Source organism: Dendrobates tinctorius, unplaced genomic scaffold, assembly GCF_039654945.1.
Source record: "Dendrobates tinctorius isolate UK_male_01 unplaced genomic scaffold, ASM3965494v1 ptg000179l, whole genome shotgun sequence".
NCBI lineage: Eukaryota > Metazoa > Chordata > Amphibia > Anura > Dendrobatidae > Dendrobates > Dendrobates tinctorius.
In genome coordinates, this window is record NW_027361846.1 from 403695 (window position 1) to 422517 (window position 18823).

Here is an 18823-nt window from a genome sequence, read left to right on the forward strand (position 1 = left end):
AATATTTTGTTGCACAACCTTTTGATGCGATCACTGCAATCAGACGATCCCTGTAACTGTCAATGAGACTTCTCCACCTCTCAACAGGTATTTGGCCACTCCTCAGGAGCAGACTGCTCCGGCTGTCTCGTGGGTGAAGGTCGCCTTTTCCAGACGGCATGTTTCAGCTCTTTCCAAAGATGCTCAATAGCATTTAGGTCAGGGCTCATAGAAGGCCACTTCAGAACAGTCCAATGTTTCCTCTTAGCCATTCTAGGTTGTTTTTAGCTGTGTGTTTCGGGTCATTATCCTATTGCAAGACCCATGCCCTGTGACTCAGACCAAGCTTTCTGACACTGGGCAGCACATTTCTCTCTAGAATCTCTTGATAGTCTTGACATTTCATTGTACCCTGCATATATTCTAGACACCCTGTACCAGATGCAGCAAAGCAGCCCCAGAAACATAACAGAGCCTCCTCCATGTTTCACAGTAGGGACAGTGTTCTTTTCTTGACATGCTTCATTTTTCCATCTGTGAACATAGAGCTGATGTGCCTTGCCAAAAAGTTCAGTTTTTGTCTCCTCTGTCCATAGGACATTCTCCCAGAAGCTTTGTGGCTTGTCAACATGCAGTTTGGCAAATTCCAGTCTGGCTTTATTTTTTTTTTTTCAGCAATGGTGTCCTCCTTGGTCGTCTCCCATGAAGTCCACTTTGTCTCATACAACGGGTGGTGCGATCTGACACTGATGTTCCTTGAGCTTGAAGTTCACCTTTAATCTATTTAGAAGTTTTTCTGGGCTCTTTTGTTACCATTCATATGATCCGTCTCTTTGATTTGTCTTCAGTTTTCCTCCTGCGACCTCGTCCAGGGAGTTCGGCTACAGTCCCATGGAGCTTACATTTCTGAATAATATGTGCAGCTGTAGTCACAGGAACATCGAGCTGCTTGGAGATGGTCTTATAACTTTTACCTGTAACATGTTTGTCTATAATTTTCTTTCTAATCTCCTGAGACAACTCTTTCCTTCGCTTCCTCTGGTCCATGTTGAGTGTGATACCCACCATGTCACCACACAGCACAGTGAGTATCTGTAGCCTCTATACCGGCCGCTCACTGACTCCAGGATTGTAGACACCTGTGATGCTAATTAGTGGACACACCGCGATGTAACATGTCCCTTTTGTCACATTATTTTCAGGGGTGCCATCATTTCTGTCCAGGCCGATCTCATGGGGTTTATTGTGTATAAATTCTGTGGAAGCATGGCAGAAAAGCAATGTCTGACTTTCATTGGTTCATTTTCATAGATTTTTTATTTATTATTACTTTTGTCAGATTCCAGTTATTTGTCACCATTGTGGACTTTTCTGTCATCAATTGAGGGGTAACAACAATTTTGACCACGTGTGTATATGCAGATTTTCCCATAAAATTCCATTGGATGTCGAAGATCCGCAGGGAAAAAACACACACAACTGTGGGAATAATCTTTAGTTAAAACCAAATATCAAAAAGTATAAAAAACAAAACACAAAAACAACAAAATCAGCTTTATGCAGAACATGACACCGAAAAAAAGTCAAACGTTTCACAGCACATAAAAATGTAAATTACCTAATTGGTGCAGAAATTATACAGAAAGTGTGCATCCTCAAAACCTCAACAAATTACTGCTTGCGGAAATGTAGCCTTAACGATAAAAAAGAAAACAAAGCAGCAACCCCAAAACGAGTCACAAAAAAGACAGAGCAGCAGTTCACATACACTGGCACAGCAGGGAGAGTGGCGCTACACACCAGTAAATGCAAACCATGAGACAGCACAAGCCTAATGGACGTTTCGCCTATCACTTCCTCACGGGGCCGGGGAGGATCTAGATCATGAGGAAGCGATAGGCGAAACAATCCATCAGGGGTTGTGCTGCATTTCATGGTTTAGATTTACTGCCGTGTACAGCTTTCTGTGGCAGCGGACTCCTCGGGGTATGTCCTCAAACCCCGGCTTCCTGCGGTCTTACTGCTTATTCATGTGCTCTGGTGCATGCTCCTGCTTTATGTGGTGTATTTCTATTACATTTACTTTAGTATGGGGTGGAAGGAGCTTAAGACTGGACCATGTATATTGCAAGTTGGACTTGGAAAAATACTGCTCGCGTCTCCAACACTCAGCTAGACCTGCGCGGACAGAGGAAAAGACTTCATGGTTCCACCAGCAGCAGGACCATGGCAGCCTGTGATTGGCTGCAGCAGTCAAGTAACTTGAGCAACACACCTTCAGAAAAAGCATGCAGTCACCTGACCACTGCAGCCAATCACAGGGTGCCATGGTCCTGCTGCTCGTAGTAGTGACGTCTCCTCTTCCCGTGTCAGCGCAGACCGTGAAGTGGCCTACACGGTATCCAGGTAAGGGTTAATAGGCTTTTTTTTTTTTCTTTTTACAGCACCAAGCCCCACCTTGGGGATCTATTCTTTTTCCCCGCACACCCCCCTTTTATACATTTTTTTGAAGACTTCAATTTATTTAGGTTGGTTTTATTACAACCACAAGCAAAACCTACACAGACATACAGAAGCTCCTGAAAACAGCTAGCACCCCCCACTTTATTAAAAAAAATATGTTTAATATGCAAGGAAGCATTGAAGGATTACATGTGCACAAGACCGACCCTCGGCAGACTGAACCCAGAGGTCACCCATGTCAAGGAAGTCATCTGCATTGTGTCAACACATAGGGTGGATCAGCGATTCTTTGGGCCACAGTCTCTGTGGTACGTAATCCACAATAGTGTGCGCTTAGGGGGTCACACGGCCAGAGACCGCCCCAGGAGCAGTGCACACACCGTCTGCTCATTCCCAGGCTGTAGAGACCGCCCCAGGAGCAGTGCACACACCGTCTGCTCATTCCCAGGCTGTAGAGACCGCCCCAGGAGCAGTGCACACACCGTCTGCTCATTCCCAGGCTGTAGAGACCGCCCCAGGAGCAGTGCACACACCGTCTGCTCATTCCCAGGCTGTAGCACTAGAGAGGCTTGTTATGGCCGGAGACCGCCCCCAGAGGCAGTGCACACACCGTCTGCTCATTCGCAGGCTGTAGCACTAGAGAGGCTTGTTATGGCCGGAGACCCCCCCAGAGGCAGTGCACACACCGTCTGCTCATTCGCAGGCTGTAGCACTAGAGAGGCTTGTTATGGCCGGAGACCCCCCCAGAGGCAGTGCACACACCGTCTGCTCATTCCCAGGCTGTAGCACTAGAGAGGCTTGTTATGGCCGGAGACCGCCCCCAGAGGCAGTGCACACACCGTCTGCTCATTCCCAGGCTGTAGCACTAGAGAGGCTTGTTATGGCCGGAGACCGCCCCCAGAGGCAGTGCACACACCGTCTGCTCATTCCCAGGCTGTAGCACTAGAGAGGCTTGTTGTGGCCGGAGACCGCCCCCAGAGGCAGTGCACACACCGTCTGCTCATTCCCAGGCTGTAGCACTAGAGAGGCTTGTTATGGCCGGAGACCGCCCCCAGAGGCAGTGCACACACCGTCTGCTCATTCCCAGGCTGTAGCACTAGAGAGGCTTGTTATGGCCGGAGACCGCCCCCAGAGGCAGTGCACACACCGTCTGCTCATTCCCAGGCTGTAGCACTAGAGAGGCTTGTTATGGCCGGAGACCGCCCCCAGAGGCAGTGCACACACCGTCTGCTCATTCCCAGGCTGTAGCACTAGAGAGGCTTGTTATGGCCGGAGACCGCCCCCAGAGGCAGTGCACACACCGTCTGCTCATTCCCAGGCTGTAGCACTAGAGAGGCTTGTTATGGCCAGAGACCCCCCCCAGAGGCAGTGCACGCACCGTCTGCTCATTCCCAGGCTGTAGCACTAGAGAGGCTTGTTATGGCCGGAGACCCCCCCCCAGAGGCAGTGCACGCACCGTCTGCTCATTCCCAGGCTGTAGCACTAGAGAGGCTTGTTATGGCCGGAGACCCCCCCCCCCAGAGGCAGTGCACGCACCGTCTGCTCATTCCCAGGCTGTAGCACTAGAGAGGCTTGTTATGGCCGGAGACCCCCCCCCCCCCAGAGGCAGTGCACACACCGTCTGCTCATTCCCAGGCTGTAGCACAAGAAGTGCACTTGTTATAGCAGTTGTTAGCCAGCGTCTGTCTGGGGCACGAATGAAGACTCCACACTGATTTTCTGAACCCACTATGTTTTAGATCCAGCAGAGACGGCAGGAGCTGGAGCAATCCCTCGGGGTCCGGAACACATAATGGTCTTCCTCCACTGTGACGTCAGCGTTCCTGTCCTCGGCTTCTCACCCGTCTGCTCCCTCATGGCACATACACAGGACGAGGACTCATGGCCTGGTATTCGCTAACCCTCCCTTAGGTTTTCGTTCATGATCTTGGCTCAAACGCTCCACCTGGTCTCCCGGAATCAGGAGTTTTGCACAATCTCCATTGGGATTGAAAGTGGCAACGGGGGCCAAGTTCAGATGCCAATATCTGGGAGAGGAGGTGGGCAGTCGGTTGCGCAGGGGAAGGTCCCGTTCAGACGCCATCACCATCATTATTAGACAGTGATGTTAGGCAAGTCATGAAACTCAAAGCTCAGTTGTAGGTACCATAGATATGGAGACACAGTTTTACATAAGGAGATGTTCTGGAAAGGTCTCCAAGAGAACCACATTTTGGCCTTGCAGGCCCCTCCATGTATTTACTATAGCCGGAGCCCAGTCAAAACCCAGACTATTAGCCGCACAATGTGGATTTCTCTTCCCATCAGGGGCTACAAAGCCATTCATGTGTTACCCACTATCCAGGAACAAAATTCTGGGGCATTTTAATGCACGGTCACAAAGCCATCCATGAACTCAAACAACCCAGGCGTATCTGCTCAGCACCTGGCCCGTGAATGCACTAAGGAAGACCCCCAGGGCACACATCCAGTAGTTGTGGGCTTACCTGGGCCATTAGATATTTGGGGGGGTAGATAGATTATCACTGTCGTAGCTGCTGTGTGTAGTCACACTGTGACAATAAATTCCATTTTTACCTACGAGACTGAGGGCGTCATTACTGTGAGCACAACACAATGGACACACAACAGTGCCCGCTGTTGGGAGGACAATGGCTTTATGTCTGTACAGCAGCGGTCCCCAACCTTTCTGACCTCAAGAGCCTCTTTCAGCTTAGACAGAGGGTCGCGAGCCACATTCAGCACAGAGAGGGGCGCGAGCCACATCCAGCTCCCATCTCCTTCAAAGTCGTGTTAACCAAAGCCCCCATTAGGCTGGAGTCACACTGCCGTAGTTTTCGTCCGAGAATCGCATTGTAAAACTCGCACTGGCTGTCTGCACTCCTGACCTGAGCTTGACAGCTGCAGAGTAATCCATCATGATGTCATGCTCAGGTCAGTGCGATGCGATTATCGCAGGAGAAATACGCCAGTGTGTCTCTGCCCATTACAGGTGTAATCATAGCCAAAGCTTTTCCACAGAAATCACTCCAGAGCAGTACACTGAGATCCGGGGTTCCCACAATCCCCCCATTCAGTATTCTCCCACCAAGGACTCCCAAAACACTGTCGCATCCCACGCACCTCCTCTAACAGGTAGTATCATCCGCCAGCGTACCACACCTAAAACATTTCTAAACCCCTAAAACAGCACATGTGCATCCAGCTCTGCTCTTCTGTGCAGGCGACTCCCACAAGTCACCATATTGAGATGTGCTCCTCATACCTGTTTGCCTGCTTGGTGCGTTAGCTCCAGCAGACCGTCGCGAGCCACAATTCATGGGACCGTGAGCCACATGTTCCTCCCGAGCTACAGGTTGGGGACCCCCGCTGTACAGTATAAATATGTCATTTGTATATTTACAAGCAGCAATTTCATTAACCCTTTGCAGAACCCAGTTTCTGCAGTCTATGTACTGTTAGTCTGGTCTCGGTCAAATAGAGCCATAGCGAGGTGAACGCGGGAGCCCAGGGCTTCCAGATTGCCGAGCACACAGCGGTGGTAGCTCTCCCCGGACAGGTGGGTGCTGCACTTCTTTAGTGAGAATCTCTGCACCAGCGCTGGCTCCAGTGCCCTAAACACATGGAGATCGGAGTGACGCAGGAATAACTCCAGCAGCTCCACGGCGCCATTATCCTCGTCAGCTTCCTCCTGCACCTCCACTGTCATCCGGCTTCTAGCTCTCATGAAATCTGAGTTATAGAAGCAGAATTCAGAGGAAGACAGACGGTCAAAATGTCCATCATGAAGGAATTCTGCAGACGGTGTACCAGAAAAGCCATGACGCAACACCTCAGGGTTGTACTCCTGATAATGGACGGGGGAAAACACCTGCCAGGCGCCAATGGTGTTCATCCGGCAACGATTCAATGCCTCAGTTGTTACCTCGCTCCATACACTCACAAGGAAGAAGAGTGTGTCCATTGAGTACTTTTTGGAAACCACCTCCATGAGGCGCACCTGAGATGGGGACTCCGTGCGTACGTTGGCTAGCTCCAGGCGAAGGAATGTATAACGTCTTTCTAGCTCTGTCACCATAGAGCGCACCTCCTCATAAACATCCTTGTCCTGCCCAGAGGAGCTCACGTCGTACACCAACAGCACATTCAGGGCTACATTCTCCTGAGGGTCCACAAGGTTTGTTGCAAAAGCATCAAGAAAACCAGCAATATGGCCAAGGTCAGACGGCAATAGAGGCAACACCAACTGGACCCTTGTGGCCTCTGTCACATATGGCATAGGAAGGATCTCCACAAGACCAGGGGGCGCAGAAGGCTAAGGCGCTTGGTTATCATAGCAGCATGACCCTTCTGCGTGACAGCTTCTAACAGAAGATCGAGCATGTACTCCATCCCCCTTGAGGGATCAAAGCGTCTGTACCCATTGAGCAGTCGACGCTTTCTGAAGTGCAGCCATGGAAGGTAACGCTGATTGAGCTGATGCAGAGCCTCTTCCAGGACCTGCTGGATGTCCCAGCAGCCACACGCCCTGCAGAGGACACTTGGGGCTCCCATCCGGGCAGGAGAATGTGTGCATCTCTGTGAAATACTCCCAAGTCAACAAATCAAACCGAGATGTGGGACTGAATGGTGGATTCACACCCACAGGCCAGAAGAGGCCAGCGTGTCCGTCTGGTGTGAAGGAGGACAGATTCTGGATCTCGCTCTGAAACAAAGGAAAGACATGTAGTTAGTAATTATAACAAAAACTAAAATGAAAAAAGTCCTACGCCCATCCCAACCAGCGCGCATTGTCCACATAGTCCAGTCCGTCCCTGCCGTGCCCGACGACCGTCCCTCCCAACCGTTCCTGCACGGTACCGGTTATGCCGGCAGAGGGCAGGTTCCTCTATAATCCACCCTATATAAACATGTCGGCACCCTTTACAATCTCCTACCCTCCTGCACAGACTTCTCCTGAGCGTGTGATACTACCGCACACCCTTTCTAGACACGGTCGCTAAGCTGCAGCTACCGACGGAGAAGACTGGACAGTCGAGGTGGTGGGAAGCACAACCTATGGTCACCTGGAGCCGCTGGATCCGACCATACGTCCGCTGCAGTCTGATCTGGCCAAGTTTACGCTGAAGCTTGTACATCACCATTGCATCTTTCACTGGATATACGGAGAGCACAGACCCCAGCAGGGTCTCATCCAGAGTGTCTACATCAGTATTTCTTGGAAGGTTGTAAGAAACAAAATGTAGGCCCTAAAGTGACAGGAGTGAAAAGGAATTACAAAACTATGGAGTCTGAAATACAGGAGCGAGCACGGTGCACAATGCGGTGAGCGTGCAGAGCTATCGCGCGAGGCATGAGGAGGTAACCAAGAACTTGGTCATTACCTGGGATGACTCTGCACACGCAATGCCCAGAGTGTCCTGCAGGCAGCGCCCCAACCATTCATCTGGTCTAGAACTCAGTATATCTGTTCGACAGAAGTCCAAGTGTGGCCCTAAGCTGAGGAGCAGGGCCCTGGAGAGGAGGTACCCAGAGCCGCCATGGCAGTACCGCCAGCCTTCTTGACCTCCAATGAACTCCGTGGGCTGGCCCAAGTAGACGGGGGGCCCTGGGCTCAGGTGACTGATGACGTCCTGCAGGTGGAAGCCGCTGGTGAAGGACTCGTCCTGGGAGACGTAGAACCAGTCATATATGGAGAGAAGATGGACCTCTATGTACCGCAGCGTGTGGTACATCACCCATACCGGCCGTTCATCACCATGGGACACTACCTCCATTCCTGAGGGTACCTTAGGGCCTCGGGCCCCTGTGAAAAACATTAGACGGCTTACATGAGGTGAGAGCGTCCGATTCACAGCCACAGCGAGAGAGTTCAGTGTGGAGCGGGAGGACAAGACGACCACCGCGAGGCGCTCTCTGAACCCCAGCTCCGACTGGATGTAGCGGGTCCTGTGGGGAGATTGGGGAAACACATCAATACCAGAACCACCAATAGGCAGGAGGCCCCCACCCCGTGTAGTAATCTTGGCACTGTCCATGCTGGGGCCCCCTGCCACAATGTTCCATTACCCAGGATTCATCTGTCCCACCCCCCACCTTCAGAGCAGAGATAGCGCCCTGCTGCCCCGCACCCACCTCAGCACCTTCCTGTGGGCAGCGTGCGGCTTGTGACTATAGGGAACAATCCTGGGTCTCAGGTCGTGGGCATCTTGCTGCTCAGGTTCTAGTCTGTGGATGTTGAGCAGATTGTCCACACAGGGGGGCTCCTCGTCCTGGATCCAGGAGACCCGCAGGAGGCTCAGGCTGCAGCCTATGGACAAGCCCAGGATGAGGGGGAGCGCTGGGCGCAGGAGCCCCAAGAGGAGCGATGGAAGTCTGGGACCCATCCTGCGGAGAAGAGAGGGACATGGAGGAAAGGGGCCAAAGCTAGGGCAGCGGAGCAAGAGAGGCGAGACAGAGGGCGAGACATCAAGAGGGTGGCGAGGGGAGAGACACAGAGAGGGCAAGAGGAGGGGGAGACGGGGGGGGGAGGGGCGAGAGAGGGAGACGGGGGGGGGAGGGGCGAGAGAGGGAGACGGGGGGGGAGGGGCGAGAGAGGGAGACGGGGGGGGGAGGGGCGAGAGAGGGAGACGGGGGGGGGAGGGGCGAGAGAGGGAGACGGGGGGGGAGGGGCGAGAGAGGGAGACGGGGGGGGAGGGGCGAGAGAGGGAGACGGGGGGGAGGGGCGAGAGAGGGAGACGGGGGGGCGAGAGAGGGAGACGGGGGGGCGAGAGAGGGAGACGGGGGGGCGAGAGAGGGAGACGGGGGGGCGAGAGAGGGAGACGGGGGGGCGAGAGAGGGAGACGGGGGGGCGAGAGAGGGAGACGGGGGCGAGAGAGGGAGACGGGGGCGAGAGAGGGAGACGGGGGCGAGGGGCGAGAGAGGGAGACGGGGGGGAGGGGCGAGAGAAACAGAAAGGGAGGAGAGGGGGAGGGGCAAGAGACAGGGGGAGGGGCGAGAGATACAGAAGGCAAGAGAGGGAGACGGGGGGGAGGGGCGAGAGAGGGAGACGGGGGAGGGGCGAGAGAAACAGAAAGGGAGGAGAGGGGGAGGGGCAAGAGATACAGAAGGCAAGAGAGGGAGACGGGGTGGAGGGGCGAGACAGACAGAAGGCAAGAGAGGGAGACGGGGTGGAGGGGCGAGACAGACAGAAGGCAAGAGAGGGAGACTGGGTGGAGGGGCGAGACAGACAGAAGGCAAGAGGGCGAGACAGAAGGCAAGAGGGCGAGACAGAAGGCAAGAGGGCGAGACAGAAGGCAAGAGGGCGAGACAGAAGGCAAGAGGGCGAGACAGGGTGGAGGGGCGAGACAGACAGAAGGCAAGAGGGCGAGACGGGGTGGAGGGGCGAGACAGACAGAAGGCAAGAGGGTGAGAGATATCGAGAGAGACAGAGGGCAAGAGAGACAGAGAGGGTGACGGGGTGGAGGTGCGAGACAGAGGGCAAGAGTGTGAGAGAGAGGGAGGGAGACAGAGGGCAAGACAGGGCAAGAGTGCGCGAGAGAGGGAGGGAGACGGGGAGGGGCGAGAGACGGGGTGCAGGCGTGAGACAGACAGGGCGAGAGTGGAGGGGCGAGAGATATCGAGAGGGGAGGAGAGAGCGAGACAGGTGGAGGGGCGACAGACAGAGCGGGAAAGAGAGGGAGACAGGGTGAGGGTCGAGAGAGAGAGGGTGAGACAGGGTGGAGAGAGACAGAGGGCAAGAGGGAGACAGGGGGAGGGGTGAGAGAGACAGAAGGAGAGAGGGGCGAGAGAGACAGAGGGCGAGACGGGGTGGAGGGCGAGACAGAGGGCAAGAGTGCGAGAGAGAGGGAGGGAGACAGGGGGAGGGACGAGAGAGACAGAGGGCAAGAGCGAGAGAGAGGGAGACGGGGAGGGGCGAGAGACGGGGTGCAGGCGTGAGACAGACAGAGGGCAAGAGAGTGGAGGGGCGAGAGATATCGAGAGAGGGGAGGAGAGAGCGAGACAGGTGGAGGGGCGACACAGACAGAGCGGGAAAGAGAGGAAGACGGGGTGAGGGTCGAGAGAGAGAGGGCGAGACGGGGTGGAGGGGTGAGACAGAGGAAGGAGAGACGGGGAGGGGCGAGAGAGACAAGGCAAGAGGGAGGGAGGGGCAGGAGATATCGAGAGAGGGGAGGGAGGGGAGAGCGAGACAGACAGAGAGGGCAAGAGTGAGAGAGACAGGGGGAGGGGCAGAGAGAAAGGAGCCAGCAGTAGTTGTGCAACCCTGAGAATTGCAACAGACCATTCAAAGCCGACATTACCTGTGACTCCGGAAAAGAGGCGCGACATCACCGCCTGCAAGACAGACACGAGCACTGTCAGACAACAAGCAAACTACAGCAAGAGCTGCGCAGTGAACAGTTGTAGGATGTACGGATAGGAATGGGGGCAAGTACTCCCCCGTCTTCCATCCACATCTCATACCCCGTCCCCCTCTCCCGGCTCCGCTCCCTCCTCACCCCCGTCCTCCTCTCCGCTCCCTCCTCACCCCCGTCCCCCTCTCCCGGCTCCGCTCCCTCCTCACCCCCGTCCTCCTCTCCGCTCCCTCCTCACCCCCGTCCCCCTCTCCCGGCTCCGCTCCCTCCTCACCCCCGTCCTCCTCACCCCCGTCCTCCTCTCCCGGCTCCGCTCCCTCCTCACCCCCGTCCTCCTCTCCGCTCCCTCCTCACCCCCGTCCCCCTCTCCCGGCTCCGCTCCCTCCTCACCCCCGTCCTCCTCTCCGGCTCCGCTCCCTCCTCACCCCCGTCCCCCTCTCCCGGCTCCGCTCCCTCCTCACCCCCGTCCCCCTCTCCCGGCTCCGCTCCCTCCTCACCCCCGTCCTCCTCACCCCCGTCCTCCTCTCCCGGCTCCGCTCCCTCCTCACCCCCGTCCTCTCCCGGCTCCGCTCCCTCCTCACCCCCGTCCTCCTCTCCCGGCTCCGCTCCCTCCTCACCCCCGTCCTCCTCTCCGCTCCCTCCTCACCCCCGTCCCCCTCTCCCGGCTCCGCTCCCTCCTCACCCCCGTCCTCCTCTCCGCTCCCTCCTCACCCCCGTCCTCCTCTCCCGGCTCCGCTCCCTCCTCACCCCCGTCCTCCTCACCCCCGTCCTCCTCTCCCGGCTCCGCTCCCTCCTCACCCCCGTCCTCCTCTCCCGGCTCCGCTCCCTCCTCACCCCCGTCCTCCTCACCCCCGTCCTCCTCACCCCCGTCCTCCTCACCCGGCTCCGCTCCCTCCTCACCCCCGTCCTCCTCTCCCGGCTCCGCTCCCTCCTCACCCCCGTCCTCCTCTCCCGGCTCCGCTCCCTCCTCACCCCCCGTCCTCCTCTCCCGGCTCCGCTCCCTCCTCACCCCCGTCCTCCTCACCCCCGTCCTCCTCACCCCCGTCCTCCTCACCCGGCTCCGCTCCCACCTCACCCCCGTCCTCCTCTCCCGGCTCCGCTCCCTCCTCACCCCCGTCCTCCTCTCCCGGCTCCGCTCCCTCCTCACCCCCGTCCTCCTCTCCCGGCTCCGCTCCCTCCTCACCCCCGTCCTCCTCTCCCGGCTCCGCTCCCTCCTCACCCCCGTCCTCCTCTCCCGGCTCCGCTCCCTCCTCACCCCTGTCCTCCTCTCCCGGCTCCGCTCCCCTCCTCACCCCTGTCCCCCTCTCCCGGCTCCGCTCCCTCCTCACCCCCGTCCCCCTCTCCCGGCTCCGCTCCCTCCTCACCCCCGTCCTCCTCTCCCGGCTCCGCTCCCTCCTCACCCCCGTCCTCTCCCGGCTCCGCTCCCTCCTCACCCCCGTCCTCCTCTCCCGGCTCCGCTCCCTCCTCACCCCCGTCCTCCTCTCCGCTCCCTCCTCACCCCCGTCCCCCTCTCCCGGCTCCGCTCCCTCCTCACCCCCGTCCCCCTCTCCCGGCTCCGCTCCCTCCTCACCCCCGTCCTCCTCTCCGCTCCCTCCTCACCCCCGTCCTCCTCTCCCGGCTCCGCTCCCTCCTCACCCCCGTCCTCCTCACCCCCGTCCTCCTCTCCCGGCTCCGCTCCCTCCTCACCCCCGTCCTCCTCTCCCGGCTCCGCTCCCTCCTCACCCCCGTCCTCCTCTCCCGGCTCCGCTCCCTCCTCACCCCCGTCCTCTCCCGGCTCCGCTCCCTCCTCACCCCCGTCCTCCTCTCCGCTCCCTCCTCACCCCCCGTCCCCCTCTCCCGGCTCCGCTCCCTCCTCACCCCCGTCCTCCTCTCCGCTCCCTCCTCACCCCCGTCCTCCTCTCCCGGCTCCGCTCCCTCCTCACCCCCGTCCTCCTCACCCCCGTCCTCCTCTCCCGGCTCCGCTCCCTCCTCACCCCCGTCCTCCTCACCCCCGTCCTCCTCACCCGGCTCCGCTCCCTCCTCACCCCCGTCCTCCTCTCCCGGCTCCGCTCCCTCCTCACCCCCGTCCTCCTCTCCCGGCTCCGCTCCCTCCTCACCCCCGTCCTCCTCTCCCGGCTCCGCTCCCCTCCTCACCCCCGTCCTCCTCACCCCCGTCCTCCTCACCCCCGTCCTCCTCACCCGGCTCCGCTCCCTCCTCACCCCCGTCCTCCTCTCCCGGCTCCGCTCCCTCCTCACCCCCGTCCTCCTCTCCCGGCTCCGCTCCCTCCTCACCCCCGTCCTCCTCTCCCGGCTCCGCTCCCTCCTCACCCCCGTCCTCCTCTCCCGGCTCCGCTCCCTCCTCACCCCCGTCCTCCTCACCCCCGTCCTCCTCTCCCGGCTCCGCTCCCTCCTCACCCCCTGTCCTCCTCTCCCGGCTCCGCTCCCTCCTCACCCCTGTCCCCCTCTCCCGGCTCCGCTCCCTCCTCACCCCCGTCCCCCTCTCCCGGCTCCGCTCCCTCCTCACCCCCCGTCCTCCTCTCCCGGCTCCGCTCCCTCCTCACCCCCGTCCTCTCCCGGCTCCGCTCCCTCCTCACCCCCGTCCTCCTCTCCCGGCTCCGCTCCCTCCTCACCCCCGTCCTCCTCTCCGCTCCCTCCTCACCCCCGTCCCCCTCTCCCGGCTCCGCTCCCTCCTCACCCCCGTCCCCCTCTCCCGGCTCCGCTCCCTCCTCACCCCCGTCCTCCTCTCCGCTCCCTCCTCACCCCCGTCCTCCTCTCCCGGCTCCGCTCCCTCCTCACCCCCGTCCTCCTCACCCCCGTCCTCCTCACCCCCGTCCTCCTCTCCCGGCTCCGCTCCCTCCTCACCCCCGTCCTCCTCTCCCGGCTCCGCTCCCTCCTCACCCCCGTCCTCCTCTCCCGGCTCCGCTCCCTCCTCACCCCCGTCCTCTCCCGGCTCCGCTCCCTCCTCACCCCCGTCCTCCTCTCCGCTCCCTCCTCACCCCCGTCCCCCTCTCCCGGCTCCGCTCCCTCCTCACCCCCGTCCTCCTCTCCGCTCCCTCCTCACCCCCGTCCTCCTCTCCCGGCTCCGCTCCCTCCTCACCCCCCGTCCTCCTCACCCCCCGTCCTCCTCTCCCGGCTCCGCTCCCTCCTCACCCCCGTCCTCCTCACCCCCGTCCTCCTCTCCCTCCTCACCCCCGTCCTCCTCTCCGCTCCCCTCCTCACCCCCCGTCCTCCTCTCCCGGCTCCGCTCCCTCCTCACCCCCGTCCTCCTCACCCCCGTCCTCCTCACCCCCGTCCTCCTCTCCCGGCTCCGCTCCCTCCTCACCCCCGTCCTCCTCACCCCCGTCCTCCTCTCCCTCCTCACCCCCGTCCCCCTCTCCCGGCTCCGCTCCCTCCTCACCCCCCGTCCCCCTCTCCCGGCTCCGCTCCCTCCTCACCCCCGTCCTCCTCTCCCGGCTCCGCTCCCTCCTCACCCCCGTCCTCCTCTCCCGGCTCCGCTCCCTCCTCACCCCCGTCCTCCTCTCCCGGCTCCGCTCCCTCCTCTCCCCCGTCCTCCTCTCCCGGCTCCGCTCCCTCCTCACCCCCGTCCTCCTCTCCCGGCTCCGCTCCCTCCTCTCCCCCGTCCTCCTCTCCCGGCTCCGCTCCCTCCTCACCCCCGTCCTCCTCTCCCGGCTCCGTTCCCTCCTCACCCCCGTCCTCCTCTCCCGGCTCCGCTCCCTCCTCTCCCCCCGTCCCCCTCTCTCCCCCCCGTCCCCCTCTCCGTTCCCTCCTCTCCCCCCGTCCCCCTCTCCGTTCCCTCCTCACCCCCCGTCCCCCTCTCCGTTCCCTCCTCACCCCCCGTCCCCCTCTCCGTTCCCTCCTCACCCCCGTCCTCCTCTCCCGGCTCCGCTCCCTGCTCACCCCGCTCGCAGTCTCCGTCTCTCAGCCCGCAGCTCCAGACTCGGCTCTATATATAGAGAGCACGGAGCAGTAGTCACATGATCTCGGCCACGCCCCCTGCAGGATCTTCGTGTTCGCACTAATAAAGCTGATGAAAAATAACAGGAAATTCCGGAGCTAGGAGGATCACGTGATCCTCAGTGGTCACATGATGCGACGGAAGGGGCGGTGATACTCCATTAACCCCGCCCCCAATAATAACGCTACGTAGTAGTGACGTCACAGGACGATTTCCTCCGTATTTTCTTTCCGGTTCCAAATTGGCCAACAATATGGAGAGGGACAGACTGTGGGGGGACAATGTAGAGAGGGACAGAGGGTGGGGGGACAATATGGAGAGGGACAGAGTGTGGGGGGACAATATAGAGAGGGACAGAGTGTGGGGGGACAATATGGAGAGGAACAGAGTGTAGGGGGACAAAATAGAGAGGAACAGAGTGTGGGGGGACAATATGGAAAGGAACAGAGTGTGGGGGGACAATATAGAGAGGGACAGAGTGTGGGGGGACAATATAGAGAGGGACAGAGTGTGGGGGGACAATATGGAGAGGGACAGAGTGTGGGGGGACAATATGGAGAGGGACAGAGTGTGGGGGGACAATATGGAGAAGGACAGAGTGTGGGGGGACAAAATAGAGAGGGACAGAGTGTGGGGGGACAATATGGAGAGGAACAGTGTGGGGGGACAAAATAGAGAGGAACAGAGTGTGGGGGGACAATATGGAGAGGAACAGAGTGTGGGGGGACAAAACAGAGAGGGACAGAGTGTGGGGGGACAATATGGAGAGGGACAGAGTGTGGGGGGACAAAATAGAGAGGGACAGAGTGTGGGGGGACAAAATAGAGAGGGACAGAGTGTGGGGGGACAATATAGAGAGGGACAGAGTGTGGGGGGACAATATAGAGAGGAACAGAGTGTGGGGGGACAATATAGAGAGGAACAGAGTGTGGGGGGACAAAATAGAGAGGAACAGAGTGTGGGGGGACAGAGTGTGGGGGGACAAAACAGAGGGACAGAGTGTGGGGGGACAAAATAGAGAGGAACAGAGTGTGGGGGGACAATATGGAGAGGGACAGAGTGTGGGGGGACAAAATAGAGAGGAACAGAGTGTGGGGGGACAAAATAGAGAGGGACAGAGTGTGGGGGGACAATATGGAGAGGGACAGAGTGTGGGGGGACAAAATAGAGAGGGACAGAGAGTGGGGGGACAAAATAGAGAGGGACAGAGTGTGGGGGGACAAAACAGGGACAGAGTGTGGGGGGACAAAATAGAGAGGAACAGAGTGTGGGGGAATGATATGGAGAGGGACAGAGTGTGGGGGGGACAAAGTAGGGATGAACAGAGTGTGGGGAGACAATATGGAGAGGGACAGAGTGTGGGGGGACAATATGGAGAGGAACAGAGTGTGGGGGGACAATGTAGGGATGAACAGAGTGTGGGAGGACAATATGGAGAGGGATAGAGTGTGGGGGGACAATATGGAGAGGGACAGAGTGTGGGGGGACAAAATAGAGAGGGACAGAGTGTGGGGGGACAATATGGAGAGGAACAGTGTGGGGGGACAATATGGAGAGGAACAGAGTGTGGGGGGACAATGTAGGGATGAACAGAGTGTGGGGGGACAATATGGAGAGGGACAGAGTGTGGGGGGACAAAATAGAGAGCGACAGAGTGTGGGGGGACAAAATAGAGAGGGACAGTGTGGGGGGACAAAATAGAGAGGAACAGAGTGTGGGGGGACAAAACAGAGGGACAGAGTGTGGGGGGACAAAATAGAGAGGAACAGAGTGTGCGGGGACAATATGGAGAGGGACAGAGTGTGGGGGGACAATGTAGGGATGAACAGAGTGTGGGGGGACAATATGGAGAGGGACAGAGTGTGGGGGGGACAATGTAGGGAAGAACAGTGTGGGGGGACAATGTAGGGATGAACAGAGTGGGAGGACAATATGGAGAGGGATAGAGTGTGGGGGGACAAAATAGAGAGGGACATAGTGTGGGGGGACAAAGTAGAGAGGGACAGAGTGTGGGGGGACAATATGGAGAGGAACAGTGTGGGGGGACAATATGGAGAGGAACAGAGTGTGGGGGGACAATGTAGGGATGAACAGAGTGTGGGGGGACAATATGGAGAGGGACAGAGTGTGGGGGGACAATATGGACGGGAACAGAGTGTGGGGGGACAATGTAGGGATGAACAGAGTGTGGGGGGACAATATGGAGAGGGACAGAGTGTGGGGGGACAAAATAGAGAGGGACAGAGTGTGGGGGGACAATGTAGGGATGAACAGAGTGTGGGGGGACAATATGGAGAGGAACAGAGTGTGGGGGGACAATATGGAGAGGGACAGAGTGTGGGGGGACAAAATAGAGAGGGACAGAGTGTGGGGGGACAATGTAGGGATGAACAGAGTGTGGGGGGACAATATGGAGAGGGACAGAGTGTGGGGGGACAAAATAGAGAGGGACAGAGTGTGGGGGGACAATGTAGGGATGAACAGAGTGTGGGGGGACAAAATAGAGAGGAAGAGTGTGGGGGGACAATATGGAGAGGGACAGAGTGTGGGGGGACAATATGGAGAGGGACAGAGTGTGGGGGGACAATATGGAGAGGGACAGAGTGGGGGGACAGTATAGAGAGGGACAGAGTGTGGGGGGACAATGTAGAGAGGGACAGAGTGTGGGGGGACAATATGGAGAAGGACAGAGTGTGGGGGGACAATATGGAGAGGAACAGTGTGGGGGGACAATATGGAGAGGAACAGAGTGTGGGGGGACAATGTAGGGATGAACAGAGTGTGGGAGGACAATGTAGGGATGAACAGAGTGTGGGGGGACAATATGGAGAGGGACAGAGTGTAGGGAGACAATATGGAGAGGAACAGAGTGTGGGGGGACAATGTAGGGATGAACAGAGTGTGGGGAGACAATATGGAGAGGAACAGAATGTGGGGGGACAATCTAGGGATGAACAGAGTGTTGGGGGACAATATGGAGAGGGACAGAGTGTGGGGGACAATATGGAGAGGGACAGCGTGTGGGGGGACAAAATAGAGAGGAACAGAGTGTGGGGGGACAATATGGAGAGGGACAGAGTGTAGGGGGACAAAATAGAGAGGAACAGAGTGTGGGGGGACAATATGGATAGGGACAGAGTGTGGGGGGACAATATAAAGAGGGACAGAGTGTGGGGGACAAAATAGAGAGGAACAGAGTGTGGGGGGGCAATATGGAGAGAGACAGTGTGGGGGGACAATATGGAGAGGGACAGAGTGTAGGGGGATAAAATAGAGAGGAACAGAGTGTGGGGGGCAATATGGAGAGGGACAGAGTGTGGGGGGACAATGTAGAGAGGGACAGAGTGTGGGGGGACAAAATAGAGAGGAACAGAGTGTGGGGGGACAAAACAGAGAGGGACAGAGTGGGGGGACAATATGGAGAGGGACAGAGTGTGGGGGGGACAAAAGAGAGGGACAGAGTGTGGGGGGACAAAATAGAGAGGGACAGAGTGTGGGGGGACAAAACAGAGGGACAGAGTGTGGGGGGACAAAATAGAGAGGAACAGAGTGTGGGGGGACAATATGGAGAGGGACAGAGTGTGGGGGGACAATGTAGGGATGAACAGAGTGTGGGGGGACAATATGGAGAGGGACAGAGTGTGGGGGGACAATGTAGGGATGAACAGAGTGTGGGGGGACAATATGGAGAGGAACAGAGTGTGGGGGAATGATATGGAGAGGGACAGAGTGTGGGGGGGACAATGTAGGGAAGAACAGTGTGGGGGGACAAAGTAGGGATGAACAGAGTGTGGGGAGACAATATGGAGAGGGACAGAGCATGGGGGGACAATATGGAGAGGAACAGAGTGTGGGGGGACAATGTAGGGATGAACAGAGTGTGGGAGGACAATATGGAGAGGAATAGAGTGTGGGGGGACAAAATAGAGAGGGACAGAGTGTGGGGGGACAATATGGAGAGGAACAGTGTGGGGGGACAATATGGAGAGGGACAGAGTGTGGGGGACAATGTAGGGATGAACAGAGTGTGAGGGGACAATATGGAGAGGGATAGAGTGGGGGGGACAAAATAAAGAGGGACAGAGTGTGGGGG

The 18823-nt window shown here is 58.2% G+C and overlaps 2 protein-coding genes across 4 annotated transcripts in view; one reads left to right on the forward strand and one right to left on the reverse strand.

Moving 5' to 3' along the window:
- SMARCD3 (SWI/SNF related BAF chromatin remodeling complex subunit D3) overlaps nt 1-5027 on the forward strand; it is a 346153-nt gene extending 341126 nt beyond the window's left edge. For all 3 annotated transcript variants that reach the window (XM_073551701.1, XM_073551702.1, XM_073551700.1), the window contains exon 13: nt 4182-5027. In XM_073551701.1, the coding sequence (XP_073407802.1) occupies nt 4182-4235 (54 nt within the window). In that variant the 3' untranslated portion in view covers nt 4236-5027. The remainder of the gene's footprint in view (nt 1-4181) is intronic.
- CHPF2 (chondroitin polymerizing factor 2) lies at nt 1460-14790 on the reverse strand. The gene is given in 8 exon segments (XM_073551699.1): nt 1460-6741; nt 6744-6966; nt 6968-7147; nt 7509-7691; nt 7827-8391; nt 8578-8829; nt 10743-10776; nt 14673-14790. Coding segments are annotated over 6 exon segments (2253 nt in total). The 5' UTR covers nt 8829; nt 10743-10776; nt 14673-14790; the 3' UTR covers nt 1460-5890.
- Nucleotides 14791-18823: the final 4033 nt, after the last annotated feature.